Here is a 15,307-nt window from a genome sequence, read left to right on the forward strand (position 1 = left end):
GTGCCAACTGCCTCATGTCCGCCGGCAGCCGAAAAACTTACTCCGACCCTTAGTGCAGCAGTTGATTACGTTTGCTACTCCAAGGGCAACGATCGCTGCTGGTGATGCAGATTCGGGAGGCGAATGCGTCACTTCGGAGAGTATGCAGGTGGACATGTCTGTAGCGTCCGTGTCCGTCGAGTCCGCACCCAACTCCCCACTATCCCATCAGTTTTATTCCCACCAGCTAAAAGATGTCCAGGATCACCGGATACTTCCGGATAGTTCCGAAGTTTTGGCAAGTTGGAACATAATTTTTAGAAATGACCGTTCGTCTCGACGTGGAGGTGGGGCCCTCATTGCAGTGGACTCAAACTTCACGTCGGAACATATTATGGTCCAAGTTCAACAAGACCTGGAATTCCTGTGCGTAAAACTGATTCTCCCAGGCTTTTCCATTTTCATTACTTGCTCGTATATTCCACCTTCCTCGGATATCTTAATATACGAGCATCACCTGTCCGCTTTAAAAACTGTTTCTTTCTCGCTATCAGATAAAGACCATATGATAGTTCTTGGTGATTTCAATTTGCAAGGTACTGTTTGGTCTTCGGTAAACGAGTCTAATAATCTTGAGCCCATGTCATGACATGACTTGGGTCGATTGCTTGATCTGTGCTTTGTCTCGGATCCGACCGTAGCGTTACTAACCCGAGCCCTATACCTGAAGACTCCTACCATCCTACATTCGAAGTGTTGGTCGATATTGGGCCTACTGTATTGGATCGAACGGGTAGGCTATCTGAACGTGTCCGCTGTTTTCGTAAAGCAGAGTTTACGAAGCTTAATAACCTCATTAGTTATTTTGATTGGTCCGCTCTGTACTTGTGCACTGACTTTATAAAAGGCACAAACATTTTTTACAATGTACTTGACACATTTATTAATTCTTGTGTCCCACTTTCTTGTCCAGTTAGATCTGAAAAGCCTCCTTGGTTTACCAAAGAGTTATCCGGTCTAAAAAACTTAAAATCAAGACTTTATAAAAAATTTCGAGAATTTGGGTCTCCCTCTTCTCTCTCTCGCTATATAATAGCTCGGTCAAATTTCTCCGTTCTTAACGCTCGCACACGGTTTTCAGAGGACCCTAAACAGTTTTACAGCTTCGTAAATAGTAAGCGTAGAACGTCCGCACATCCATCCTCGCTATCATTTCTCAATATGTCAGCAAACAATGATCAGGCAATTGCCGATCTTTTTGCCAAATTTTTCCAAACAACCTATTCTCATACGGTCAGCCGTATCCATACAGTTTACCAAGGTCGAATTGCATCTTCAGCCCCTTGTTAAATGAAAGCTCACAGCTTCATGATCTTCGACTAGTTAAGCCGGTGTTTTCACCAGGTCCCGACGAAGTTCCCGGCTGTGCACTTAGGTACTGTGGCGATGCTCTGTGTGGACCCCAGCTCAAACTATTCACCCTATCCATCAACTCTTCATGCTTCCCCCCCCCGTCTGATGCAAGTAATTATATAGGTATATCTAAGTTATCCGCTATTCCTAAAATGTTTGAAAAAATGTTAACTCCGCACTTGCAACATCTCTGCAAATCACTTATATCTCCGTCCCAGCACGGATTTATAAGGCGACGATCAACAACCACAAATTTATTAGAGTTTACCTCTTTTATCATTAAAGGCTTTCAAGGTAACTTGCAGACGGATGTCATTTACACTGATTTTAGTAAAGCATTCGATTCCGTAAACCATTCCTTTTAGCACAAAAACTTGACCTTTTAGGGTTTCCGCCTAATCTTTTGAGATGGATTTCTAGCTACCTTCGTTCTAGGTCTCAAAGAGTCCTCTTCAAAAACTCCTTCTCTTCACCTGTTAAGGTTACTTCTGGAGTACCACAGGGCAGCCATCTAGGCCCCCTACTATTCACACTCTTTATTAATGATCTGCATTCAGTATTAACAAACTCTCGAGTACTCATGTATGCGGATGATGTTAAACTTTGTGTCCAGTATAATTACATTTCATTTCACTGCCATCTTACCCTCGTAGATTGCTTTTAATAAACCTTCCAACCTTAGTTAGTCGTAGAAAAATGCTTAGTGTGATTTTTATGCACAACCTGATCAAGGGTGACGTAGATAGCCCTGACTTGTTGAGCCGCATAAACTTTACGATTCCTGTTAGATCTACTAGAAACTTCATTCCTTTGTTCCTTCCGCTTTGGTTCTCTGTCCGCGCCATCTTTCCTACATGCTTCGTTCCTTCCGGCTCGTCCGGCTGGGTGGCTTTGGCCATAGCCTGCTCCGCACTGGCCGCCAGCCAGTAAGAGTTCATCTCTCTCTGCAGGTAGTCGATCTCATCTACCAAATCCCTCATTGAATTATGGTCCATGCTCGCCAGTTGCGCCATGTCTCTCTCCCTTGGAGTTGCATGCTACACTTGGGGGCGCTGAAACGCTAGGAAGAGGACCTTGCGACCTCTAATTAATCAATCGACTGCGTTGAAGATCTGGCAAGCGTGTTCCTTCTCCTAAAGGAATTCTCTTTCTACCACAGAAGCTTGTCAGCAGGGCTCTACAAGCTGCAGCTGGTTCCTGCTGATCGTATATCTCCGATCGGCTCTTATTATAGGTCGCTACTTGTCGCGGTACATCATGCCTGTTCTACGGTCGGTTCACTCATTGACTTTGACGATCATTTTAAGCATCCATCTCTCTTTGAGGCTTTCGATGAATGGTGTTTGATGGATAGTGTTGGGGGACACCGCAGCCACCCACACTGGTACTCAGTAAGGAATGTACCGAAAAGAAACTGAACACTTTATTTGTCGTATAACTTCGATCGTTTTTATATGATTTCAATTTTAATTTTGTTGTATATTAGAGAATAACATTAGAATTCAATTTCGTTGAAAAAATTAAAGAAATGTTCAGCCTCTTATTTTTAATCGGATTTTGTGCTTAGCCCCACTCATCAGGTTCTGCACACACTGTTTGGTATCCATGCGGGTTGCACGCATCCGTAACGTTTTTAAGTCCAATTTTACATATGTTTCATCGTCCATAACAATGCGTTCCACTGCATCAGTGAGCTTGACGCAGACTATTTTTCTTAACTTTTTGTTTTTTGTATGTTTTTAAGTTATGCCGTTGCTTTATTCTTTGTACCATACTACTCTTTGTATTCATACTAGTTCGGGCTTTTTTTGCCAATTTTCGAACGGACATCGTGCTGTCTTTGTGGATTAAGGCCAATAATTTGTTATTAACATTTCATCACTTGGACCTTTTTTTTCCAGTTTTTTGAAAGTCTTTTAAAGAACATGTCTCTCCAAACTTTATTATAATGTTTTTTACACTATTAGCACTGACTTTGTAGCGTTTAGCTTATTGCCTGTACGACACACCTTTTTCAGTGCAGTAATTGTGCACAATTTTTTTGCGAACATGTTCTTCTATTCGGGGCATTGTTGAAGGTGAAGGGCGAATAGTAAAAAGAGAATATGTAAACAATGCAGAATTCATCGAGCTTTCTAACGGTGCATCGCATGGCATGATCGAAAGCTTGCACTGCGAGAAATTGATGTTTGAAAGTGTGCAGTTTCTTTTCGACACATTCCTTATTGTAGAATAGAGGACACTACGCTTGCCATTAGCCTTCTGCGTCTACGCTTGGGTCCATCTACGTTCCGCAGTATGCGGGAGAGGGCTCCATGCATCATAGATGCTTTTAAAAGGAATATTCTCGCAATTCAATTGATTCGATCTCTATGTTGGCTACAGACGTGACTTCTTTTACTTTCTTGGGTACAACGACTGGTGCCAGGTCTTCGGTATAGCCAAATTGGCTGGCATCCTGATGGTAGCTGCAGTCTGAGCAATCCATATTGCATCACGTATAGAGCTTCTGTCTCCACTACGAAATCCAGGAGCCTGTTGTAGAGGAGGACTCTCTCTAGCAGCTTACTCACCGTTTCCAGCATGAATCTTGGCCGGTACCCAGAAAGTTCGTCTGTGGCCTTGGCACCTTTAGGCATCAGGATAAGGCACTGGCGCTTCCATCGTTTCGAGAAATTTCTGACCTATTGAACTTTATGTTTTTTAAGTCCGGTTTTCACAAGGTCGGCATTTTTTTTATAATAGCTGTTTCGTAATGTTGTCTTCGTAGTCAATGTTTTATATTGGGATTATTTTTAACTGTTTTGAAGTCTAGTATAAGTAGGTTAGGGAAAGGCGGGAGCGCAATAAAAGCTCTCTCTTTCGCTCAGGGCGAATTCGCCCCGCTTTGCCACCGTAGGTTAGCTAGTCTTAGAACGAAGTGTATGAATTGTTAGAATATAATTCGTTGATTGGATTTTTCGAGCGCACACAGAATTTATTTCGACCCGCATTTTAATTAAACGTTACGCCACCCACAGTATTTCGGTTTGGTTTAATTAAGGCAACTACATTCTAGCATTCTACATTTTCAATCTCAATAAATCAATATGGCGGATACATGGCGTAAAGTTTTTTGAAAAATTCATCGGACTCGCTTATAACTCGTCACTAGGGAGTTTTTGGAACGCTAATCCCAAATTGGAAAACAGTTTCAAAAAAATTTAAATTGGTGGATCCAATCAAATTGCATATTTGTGCAGACCTGTTTTTAAAATCAACATCGCACAGATTACACTACTCGGCAAAATGCAACTTTTTTTCCTCAAGGATCCAAACCGACTTTTTCTGATATATATGGGACTTTAAAAATTTTTAACGAATTATGGTTTTTTTTTCTATGTCAGAACTTTTTTTTTGAAGATATTTTGAATTCTGCTATTTTTTTCATAGCTTTTTCCAGAGGTAGCGCTTTTCTTATAACTCTAGTATCTTACGTCCGGTTGTTGCTATTTTTTTGCTATTTTGAAAAGATAATTACAACAGCTACAAGGTTAACCCAAACACTTTGTAATTTTAGCTTACCGTCTGGGAAATATAAAGCACGGAAATGCAAGAATTATGAGTTTTTTGCGGTATTTTTAACGAAATTTTGATTTTAAGAACTCAGGAAAAGTCGAAAACAAGCTATATTCTGTGTTCTCAATTTTGTATGAATAGGTGCTTTAATTAGGCGTCGTTAAATCTATTGTTAACTTAAATCTATGGAGAGACGGTGAAGCTAAAATTTTAGCCCTCAAAGTTTCTCCATAGATTTTGATGAGCAATACATTAAACGACGCCTAATTAATGCACCTATACACAAAAAAAAGAGAACACAGAAGTTTATTAGTTTCGCTGTTAGCAGCCTGCCAACGATCAATATTGTTTGTGTGGATAGAAAAAGCGATTCGTATGTCGGTATGTGAGACCGAGTACTATATATGCTGTTATGTATGTAGAATGTTGATATAAAGTGAGAAGGTATGTTCTTGCAGGTACGGGACCAGATCAAGACGAAAGAAAGTGAGTGCGATAAATATGACGATCAGTTAAAGACTAAAAGAAGGCAGGCGGACCAAATTGCCCGTGCCCTAATGCAAGCGAGAGAGAGAACGAAAAAAGCGATAGAAGCTCGGGCTGCTGCTGAGCCGAGCACGAGCGATAGATGGCGAGAGAGAATGCGAGAGAACAGCATAGATGCTGCAGCTGCAGTAGTAAATGAAGAAGGAGCTATAAAGAGGCGAAAGAACGGCCGCTGCCGTGAGTAATTATAATCGGTTACAATATTTATGTGCAGTGGGCAATGCAAATAGCAAACAAACTTGGAATTACGTTAATTTGCTCCACTGGCTATTTTTAGGAATTTGTTGGGGAATATCAGGCTGGGAAACCAGGCAATGCTTTATATTTCCCAGACGGTAAGCTTAAATCACAAAGTGTTTCGACTTAACTTGTAGCTATTTTAATTATGTTTTCAAAATAGCGAAGTTCTTTACAACCAGACGTAAGATATTAGAGTTATGGGAAAAAAGAAGCGCTACCTCTAAAAAAAAGCTAAAAAAAAATACCAGTTATCAAAAAATTTTCAAAAAAAAGTTCTCCCATAGAAAAAAAAATAAATATCACCAAACCATTTCTAAGCCCCAAATCTGTATGAAAAAGTTTGTTTTATTCCTTGAAGAAAACTCGTGTAATAAGTGAATTTATTTTAAAGCATCGCCCTCTTCATGAGTGGCTGCTGCTGGCATAAGCTTCGTTCACAACATCGGATAAGGGAACAAGGTTGACAATTCAAGAGATTGATTTCATACATTTCTTTACGGTACAAGTTATAAAATATAAGCAACCAAATGATTAACACGTTGATATTCCTGCGTTGATATCCTATAGACTTTAATCTATTTGAATAGGCGCCCAGCAATGGATCGATCACTTGAAGACCTCGACCTTAGTCCTGATCACGGCCACGCGAACCTTCCCGTCCGCTCTTGGGATTGCCTCCTCCCCTATTCCTGTGAGCCACATTTGAGGGGGCACATTGTCCTCGTGAATTGCCACCACACTGCATGGCTCCAGATAGGACACCTCCTCGGACCACTTTCCTCCCTGTTGAAAATGGTTGCTTGATGGCAGACACGACCAGCCATCGTTGCAGCACCTCTCCTTCGTTGGGACTGCCGCTGTCTACCACCAGTTGCCTGCAGTTGGGCACGGACTTCCACGAGACGGAATGTTTCCCGTCCTTCTTGAGCACTGCGCTACCCATGGCCCTGAGCAGCAGATATTTGGCGGACCTCACTTCATTGTGCGGGACTCGCGGGGGGATGAATTCCACCGAAAAACGGTGAGCCACAGCATACTCCTTGAAGTCCTCGTCCATGGCATTGGTATGGATGCATGGATGCGCGCTCCTTGAGCATGCGAGCAGCACCAGCAATATTCGTGGCGTTGTCGCACTACAGTTTGACAAGCGGCCCACGACGTCCAACAAACCTGAAAAAGCACAAAATAAATGAATTAGAGTTCAAGTCTTTTAAAATATCTAGTTGTACGGCCTTAGATGCGAAGAAGACAAATACTGCTAAGTATCTTAAGAGGCTGCTTGCCACGAATGCCGCGATACACGAATTGGTCCAAACAAATCAACTTCGTTAATCTCAAAGGGTCGATTACCAGGCAATCGATCAGCGGGAAGGTTTCCCATGATTTGTGAGAGAAGCTTCGGTTTGTAATGTAAGCAGTGTTCGCATTTATCAGCCACACGGATTGTCTTAGGAATCCCACTAGTGCACGGTCCAGTAGTCCAGCGTGACAATTGGCTCGATGCAAATAGCTAAAATAGAGAGTAACAAATCTACAATTCTTTGGCATCAACACTGAATATTTTGCACTATGGGCTAAGGAGCATTTAATAGCAGACCGCCTACTCGAACCAACAAAAAAGTGCATGAGCCCACTTGTTTTTCCGAAATGAAGGGAGTTAGTTTTTGAAGTGATGCCTGCAACTTTTTTGACCTTTTTATTTTTTCAATTTCGTTTGAAAATGCTTCTCTTTGGACAGCTTCCCCTGCTATTAGAAACGCTGTGCCAAGCTCGTCTGATGACGGTCAAGAGCAGTGGCTACCTTCTTGTTCTCTAATGACGCATCCGCTTCTGTCAAACGTAAATGAGGATTTTGAGGCCAATACATGGCATGTTGTTGCAGGAATGACGGGCCGTTGAACCAAAATAGTGCATCTGATGATCCCCGAGACACTAGATCTGCAGGATTTTCTTTGGTGGGCGCATGTCTCCATAAGGCAGTCGAAGTGATGTCCTGTATCTCTGCAACTCGATTTGAAACAAATGTTGTTAACTGGGAGGGATGAGAACCACTTCCGAATCTGACCACAATATAACCTTTCCTACGGGGTTATGCTCGCGTGGACGCATCTGCAAACCCATGTATTTGACATCGAGTGTTTGTGCTAGCTGCTACAAATCGTGGAATGGCGACTTCATACAACCTTTGAATGTCCGAAGCCATCGACTTCCATCTTTGTTGCAATTTTAAGGGAATGGGATCGTCCTAACCAATGCTCAAAATCCAAATTTTCTGCAAGAAGATTTTTTCATTAGTAATCACCGAACATAGCAGACCCAAGGGATCGAAAAGACTGGCTATGACGGACAATATTGCTCTCTTGGCTGTGGTTTCAGACGAGACTATTGGTTTCAGACAATACTTGAAAATGTCTGCCTGTAGGTTCCAATCTTGCTGATCGCCACTCGAAATAACCAGATTCTCTTTCTGACTGTCACCTAGTTGACAATTAGCAGTCCATTTCGTTAGCACAAATCCGGCTGGCTCTAGGATTTCAACTAGCTGTTGACGCAATATGCATAGTTCGGATTTCGTGTCTGCGCCTGTAAGAGATCGGCAACATAGAAATCTGAAGTAAGAGACTTTGAGCCAATTGGATGCGAATTTAAATGACTTTCGCTTAGATACTTCAAGCCCCTGACAGCAAGAAATGGTGCGATGGCGGTGCCATAAGCTACCGTATTGAGACGAAACATTTTAAAGGGATCAGAACTTGCACGTATCCAAATAATTAATTGGACTTTGTGATGCGCCCCATCAAGTTCGACTTGACGGTAAATTTTTGTAATGTCTGCTGTGAGGGCGAATTATCGACACTGAAATCTTAGCAACGTTGCGTATAGGCACGTTTAAATGGTGGCTCCAACCATGAGTAAATCATTGAGCGAGACTTGACTCGCTTAGTAGATGTACTTTGTGGTCGTTCCACGCATTGATACGGGATGAAACAATGCTGCTCTACCGGGATTGAATTTTCTATTGCAATCATATGGCCTAATGACAGATTTTCCTCCATAAAGTCCATAAACATCGATTTTATGGCAGGTTTTTGGCATCTCAAACGACGAATCGAGAGATGTCGGGCTAGACTTAAATGGCAAAGAAACTTGCAATCGACCGGAGATTAGACGTGTGATAGTGTCGATGAAGGATTTTTCACACATAGTTTCTTCGGGGGTCAGTCGCGTCAGTCTTTCTATGGATGCATTTGTAACATATTCCAACATTTAACCAAGCTGTCGAGCGGGCAGGTTTCTTCTGCTCACCATAGAGCAATTTAATGTGGCTTGAGGGCCTTTGGACTTGCAACGTCCAGAGACCACCCACCCAATCCCAGTGTTTTGTAAGGCTAGTGCCTCTCTACCCCGCTTTACTTGACCATTACTTAAGATATCGAAAAAGGCGTCTGCACCTAATAGCAAATCAACTTTTTAAGGCTTATAAAAGACTGGATCAGCCAGCGGATAGCTCTCAGTAACATCTATTAAGGAATCAAACGGAACAGCCTTTTCTGGATGATACGAGGAAATCGATTTTAAAATCACGAAAATTGCCACCATTTCGAGTGGGTGTATGCGAGAGCAGATTGTGGTTTGCACAACTTGGTGTACCGATAAGCTGGACTTTCAAATACAAGCTAATATCTTTTCTAGTTCTCTTTAACTGCAGAGTTCACTTGAGAACCAGAGTCCAACAATACTTTGGCTGGCTGATGTTGGCTTGAGCTGCCTTTAATGTCAACAACTGCTGTGGCTAAAATTACTTGGGTATTGTCGCGTGCCACTGCATGATTCGAAACTAGTCGACTTGCGTTTAGAGTTCTTGCAGGCGGATTGTCCAACGCAAATTGACTTGTGGATGAGTCAGTTGTGTAACGATGCAACAAAGTATGATGCGGTTTCGAACAAACTCTGCAATGTGACGATTTGCACTTTGACACATTGTGTCCTTTGCGTAAGAAATTAATGCATAGCGGAACTCTTTTTGCAAATTGAAAGAGGGTTGCGACTAAAGCCGCCGCGAACCCGAGCAAGAAGTAATAAAAGGATCAGTTGCCTGACCACCTGAACATTTCTGACCTTGAAAAGGTTTGGCTTGAGCCACAGTCAACGAAGTCTTTTTTTATATTTTCTTTTTTCAAAGGTAGCGCTTCTTTTTTTCACATAACTCAAGTTTCTTACATTTGGTTGTAAGGAACATTGCCATTCTGAAAAGCTAATTGAGCTATAAATAAGACCTAAATTCTTTGTGATTTCAGCTTACCGTCTGGGAAATATTAAGCTTTCAAAACTTGACTTTAAAAACGCAGGAAAAGTCGAAAAAAGATTTTAAGTGCTTTAATTAGACGTCGTTGCACCTATTGCTCATGAAAATCTATGGATAAATGGTTAACATTTTTTGAACAAGCCACCGAAAATCGACTCAAAGTTGAAGTTTTCTACCATTTTAAATGTTTCTTTAAACTCGTCATATTTTTGCATTTTTATACCCGAACTCAAAAAGGAGCTAAGGGGTATATTGTATTTTTGGTAAAAGTGGATGTGTGCAACGCACAGAAGGAAACGTTTCCGACCCCATTAAGTATATATATTCTTAATCAGCATCAATAGCCGAGTCGATATAGCCATGTCCGTCTGTCCGTCCGTCTGAACGTCTTGATGAGTGCTTAGATCTCAGAGACTATAAAAGCTACAGAAACTAAATTTTGTTTCCAGACTCATGTGATATCACACTGCTACAAGTGTATTTCAAAATTTCGAACCGCCCCCTTCCGCCCACACAAAGAACGAAAATCTGTTGCAGGCACAATTTCAAAGATACGCAGTATCATAGAGCATGACCATATCTACCAGATTGCCGAATCTGAATCAGATCGGATCATAATTATAGCCAGAATGAAGAAATTAATTTTCAGTTGTTCCCCCGCCCCCTCCTGACAACGACCACGCTACTCATTCTCTTTCTCGCTCGCACACTCTGCCTCGTTTAGTGCGCGAGCAACCCCTAGCGGAGGAGATGTAGAATCTAAATGGTACATGTACAATCTACATATTAGATGTAGAATATACAATGTAGATGTAGATGTAGATAACAGATGTAGAAAAAAAATGTAACATGTCAACATTTTTTTTTTATTCTAAAATTCTAAAAAATCATATGCTCAAAAATGTGTATACTGACTGAGTACGGGTATAAGTAGAGTCGCGTCCCCAGAAGCGACTCACACATTCCTTCTCGTTAAATTCTAAAATTCTAAAAAACCAAATCAAAATCAAAAATGTATATACTGACTGAGTACGGGTATAAGTAGAGTCACGTCCCCAGAAGCGAATCGCATGTTCCTTCAAGTTAAAAATATTTTAGTAAAAGTTTTAATTTTTTCAGCCGGGGCAACGTCCTCGTCCGCATGATGACAGTGGATTCAACAGAGGCAGGACAAAGGTAAGTTCGTACTCTTAAATATCACTATTGAACAAAATACATTTTTTTTAAGCTTTTTAAGATCACTTTTTTTTTCTTTTTTTCTATTCTGAAAAGCTAAGAAATGCAGCTATAAATAAGACCCGTAGGATTTGTGATTTCAGCTTAATATTAAGCTTTCAAATGCGAAAATGATGATCATTGTGCGTTATTTTTTCTTCATTTTTGAATTTTACATGTAGCTAAATTAAAATTACATAACAAATTAAAAAACATTGCTTGTTGATATATAGCATGGAGCACATTTTCTAAAAAAAATCGTACCGTTGGAATTCTTTGGACAATTTTATTTATTTTTATTTTATTTTTTATTTATAACAATAAATGAAAATAAAACCATACCATACAAAAAAAAAAAATGGAAAAATATGACAATTTTGAAGAAACATTTAAAATGGTAGAAAACTTCAACTTAGAGTCGATTTATCTTCAGGTTTATTCATTTATCGAACTGAATAAAAAATTCGATAAAGGAGTGGTACAGTTTTCATCTACAATTTTTTTTTTCATTGATATCTGCGCTGCAGACTCTGACTATAAATTATGAAATTGCCCAAAGCGTGGGCGTATCTTTGAAATTGTGCCTGCAACAGATTTTCGTTCTTTGTGTGGGCGGAAGGGGGCGGTTCGAAATTTTGAAATTCACTTGTAGCAGTGTGATGAGTCTGAAAACAAAATTTAGTTGCTCTAGCTTTTATAGTCTCTGAGATCTAAGCACTCATCAAGACGTTCAGACGGACGGACAGACGGACATGGCTATATCGACTCGGCTATTGATGCTGATTAAGAATATATATACTTAATGGGGTCGGAAACGTTTCCTTCTGTGCGTTGCACACATCCACTTTTACCAAAAATACAATATACCCCTTAGCTCCTTTTTGAGTTCGGGTATAAAAATGCAAAAATATGACAAATTTGAAGAAACATTTAAAATGGTAGAAAACTTCAACTTTGAGTCGATTTTCGGTGGCTTGTTCAAAAAATGTTAACCGTTTATCCATAGATTTTCATGAGCAATAGGTTCAATGACGTCTTATTAAAGCACTTAAACACTTTTTTTTCACTTTTCCTAACTTTTTAAATTCAAAATTTTGAAAAAAATACTGCCCATACAGTAAATCATCAATTTTGCATTTAAAAGCTCAATACTACATCTACCTTATTGATGTATTTATCAGCTTTTTATAATGGCAAAGTTTATATCAAGATGTAAGATACTTAAGTTATAAGAAAACGAGAAGGAACGTGCGAGTCGCTTCTAAAGACGCGACTCTACTTATACCCGTACTCAGTCAGTATTTACATTTTTGAGCATATGATTTTTTAGAATTTTAGAATTAAAAAAAAAAATTTTACATTTTACATTTTTTTGCTACATCTGTTATCTACATCTACATATATTATGTATATTCTACATCTAACATGTAGATTCCACATGTACCATTTAGATTCTACATCTCCTCCGCTAGGGGTTGCTCGCGCACTGAACGCGGTAGAGTGTGCGAGCGTGAAGGAAAATGAGTTTCTTGGTCGATGTCAGGTGGTTACAGGGGAAGCAACTGAAAGATAATTTCGTCATTCTGGCTATAATTATAGCCCGATCTGATTCAGATTCGGCAGTCTGGTAGATATGGTCATTCTCTACGATAATGCGTTTTTAGTTTTATCGTATCTTTAAAAATGTGTCTGCCACAGATTTTCGTCCTTTGTGGTGGCGGAAGGGGGCGGGGCGAAATTTTAAAATACACTTGTAGCAGTGGGATATCACATAAGTCTGGAAACCAAATTTGGTTGCCCTAGTTTTTATAGTCTCTGAGATCTAGGCGCTCATTGAGCCAGACAGACAGACAGACGGACAGACAGACGACTCGGCTATTGATGCTGATCAAGAATATATATACTTTATGGGGTCGGAAACGTTTCCTTCTCTGCGTTACACACATCCACTTTTACCGCAAATCTAATATACCCCTTAACTCTTTTTTGATTACGTGTATAAAAAGCGCTTGCTCTGAAAAAAGATTTACAATAAATTCCATTTGTTTTTATTTCTTAAAAAAAATGTAGTGCCGTATAAAAAAACCATAATTCATTAAAAAAATTTTAACCCGCAAATTTATCAGAAAGAAGAAGAAAAAGTTCGATTTTGTCGAGTAGTGTAGCGCCTAGTTAATTCACCTTTGCAAATTAAATATGGAAACACAAGACATATTTTTTGTCTTTAGTTTTCAAAGACAAAAATTTTAAAAATATGCATACCGCTAAAAAATTTGAATGTAATGCATTCATGTAGTGTGTGTTGGTCCAATATATTTAAGCACCAATCTTATGCCCTCAGCACGCTTACCCCATCCCGGCGGAATGGTGGGAATTTTTGAAAGGTGCGAAGCGCTGATTCACACTGGCACCATCCGCCATCTACCCTCCACCTTCCATGAGAAACAGCTGATGCTCACAATTGCGTGCGGTGAAAATTTGTTCACATTTATAATTTCAATGAAAATTAATAATATTGCAATGGTTGTGAATGTTATCCTGCACCAAAATATATTCTTGAACAATCTAATCATGTTGCTGGACATGAATGATGATAACACTACTCGACAAAATCGAACTTTTTTTTTCTTCAAGGATCCAAACCGACTTTTTCTGATAGATATGGGGCTTTAAAATTTTTTTAAGAACTATGGTTTTTTTTTTATGGCAGAAATTTTTCTCTAAGAATTTTTGAAGTCTGGTATTTTTTTTAAGCTTTTTTCAGAGAAAGCGCTTGTTTTTTCACATAACTCTAGTATCTTTCATCTGGTTGTTAAGAACTTTGCTATTTTCGACTTTTCCTGAGTTTTTAAAGTCAAAATTTCGTAAAAAATACCGCACAAAAATCATCATTTTTGCATTTCAATGCTTTATATTTCCCAGACGGTAAGCTGTAATCACAAAGTGTTTGGGCTTAACGTCTAGCTGTTTTAATTATCTTTTCAAAATAGCAAAGTTCTTTACAACCAGACGTAAGATACTAGAGTTATGTGAAAAAAACAAGCGTTACCTCTGAAAAAAGCTTTAAAAAAAAATACCAGTTTTCAAAAATTCTTTAAAAAAAAGTTCTGCCATAGAAAAAAAAAAAATATCATCAAACCATTTCTAAGCCCCAAATCTTTAAGAAAAAGTTCGTTTTGTTCCTTGAGGAAAAATCGTGTTGACTAGTGTAATGAGGCCAACATTGAAGAGGAGAATTTATTGTAATGGATCTGTTTGGAAAACACAGAAGCGTGGTCATTAAAAACAAATATATATTCTATGTCTGTTGAGAAGCAATTTGGGACATTTTGGGAGAAAGATGTACCCAAAACCAACAAGGCGTTTTTAAAGCTAAGTTTTGTAAAGCCGTATATATGGGCTCTTTTCCTGCATGAGTTTTGAGCATTCATAAAAGAATTCCTAGAGGATAATCCACAAACCAAGTTTTTGTGCCTGAGACAATTCTGACATATCAGATGTTTTGTTGTTGTTTTTACCATTTTCCTGTCTGTCATTGTTTACATTTTCGTAGTGAATGGACCTTTTTCGTTGTGTATGTGAAATATATTTATGGTTGCATTTGAAAATTATCAAAAAAATACCAAACAGAAACATGCGAATAAGGAACATCCCACATGGATGGTGGAATAACTGGGAAATTTTCGGAAAGGCAAAGCCTTACGGACCATCCCAGAAATGGATGGTGAATGGTCGCCAGTGAAAAAGGCTATTAAGAACAATAGCAATATTGTGGAATCCAGAGGTGGTTACGGGCACTGTTAGTCTGACCCAGAGCGAGACTCGAGATTTGACAAACTTCCGAGCTGACCATAATGTGACAAGTTAGCGAATTAACCGTGAATAAACACAGGCATGGGCGCAGCTCAATAAAGAATCATTAATAAACAGCAGTGGAGAGTCAACACTCAGTCCATATATTACAATACAGTTTGCATTTGAAAGCTTAATATTTCCCAGACGGTCAGCTGAAGCTACAGGGAATTATGGTCCAACATTAAACGACGCATT

At 39.5% G+C, this 15,307-nt stretch overlaps 1 protein-coding gene across 18 annotated transcripts in view; it reads left to right on the forward strand.

Annotated features, from left to right (window-relative positions):
- LOC111075401 (disintegrin and metalloproteinase domain-containing protein 11) overlaps positions 1–15,307 on the forward strand; it is a 264,670-nt gene that overhangs the window by 62,358 nt on the left and 187,005 nt on the right. For all 18 annotated transcript variants that reach the window (XM_022368691.2, XM_022368693.2, XM_022368692.2 and 15 more), the window contains exon 5: positions 11,162–11,218. In XM_022368691.2, coding sequence (XP_022224383.1) covers positions 11,162–11,218 — 57 coding nt within the window. The remainder of the gene's footprint in view (positions 1–11,161; positions 11,219–15,307) is intronic.

Source organism: Drosophila obscura, unplaced genomic scaffold (genome assembly GCF_018151105.1).
Source record: "Drosophila obscura isolate BZ-5 IFL unplaced genomic scaffold, ASM1815110v1 contig_87, whole genome shotgun sequence".
NCBI lineage: Eukaryota > Metazoa > Arthropoda > Insecta > Diptera > Drosophilidae > Drosophila > Drosophila obscura.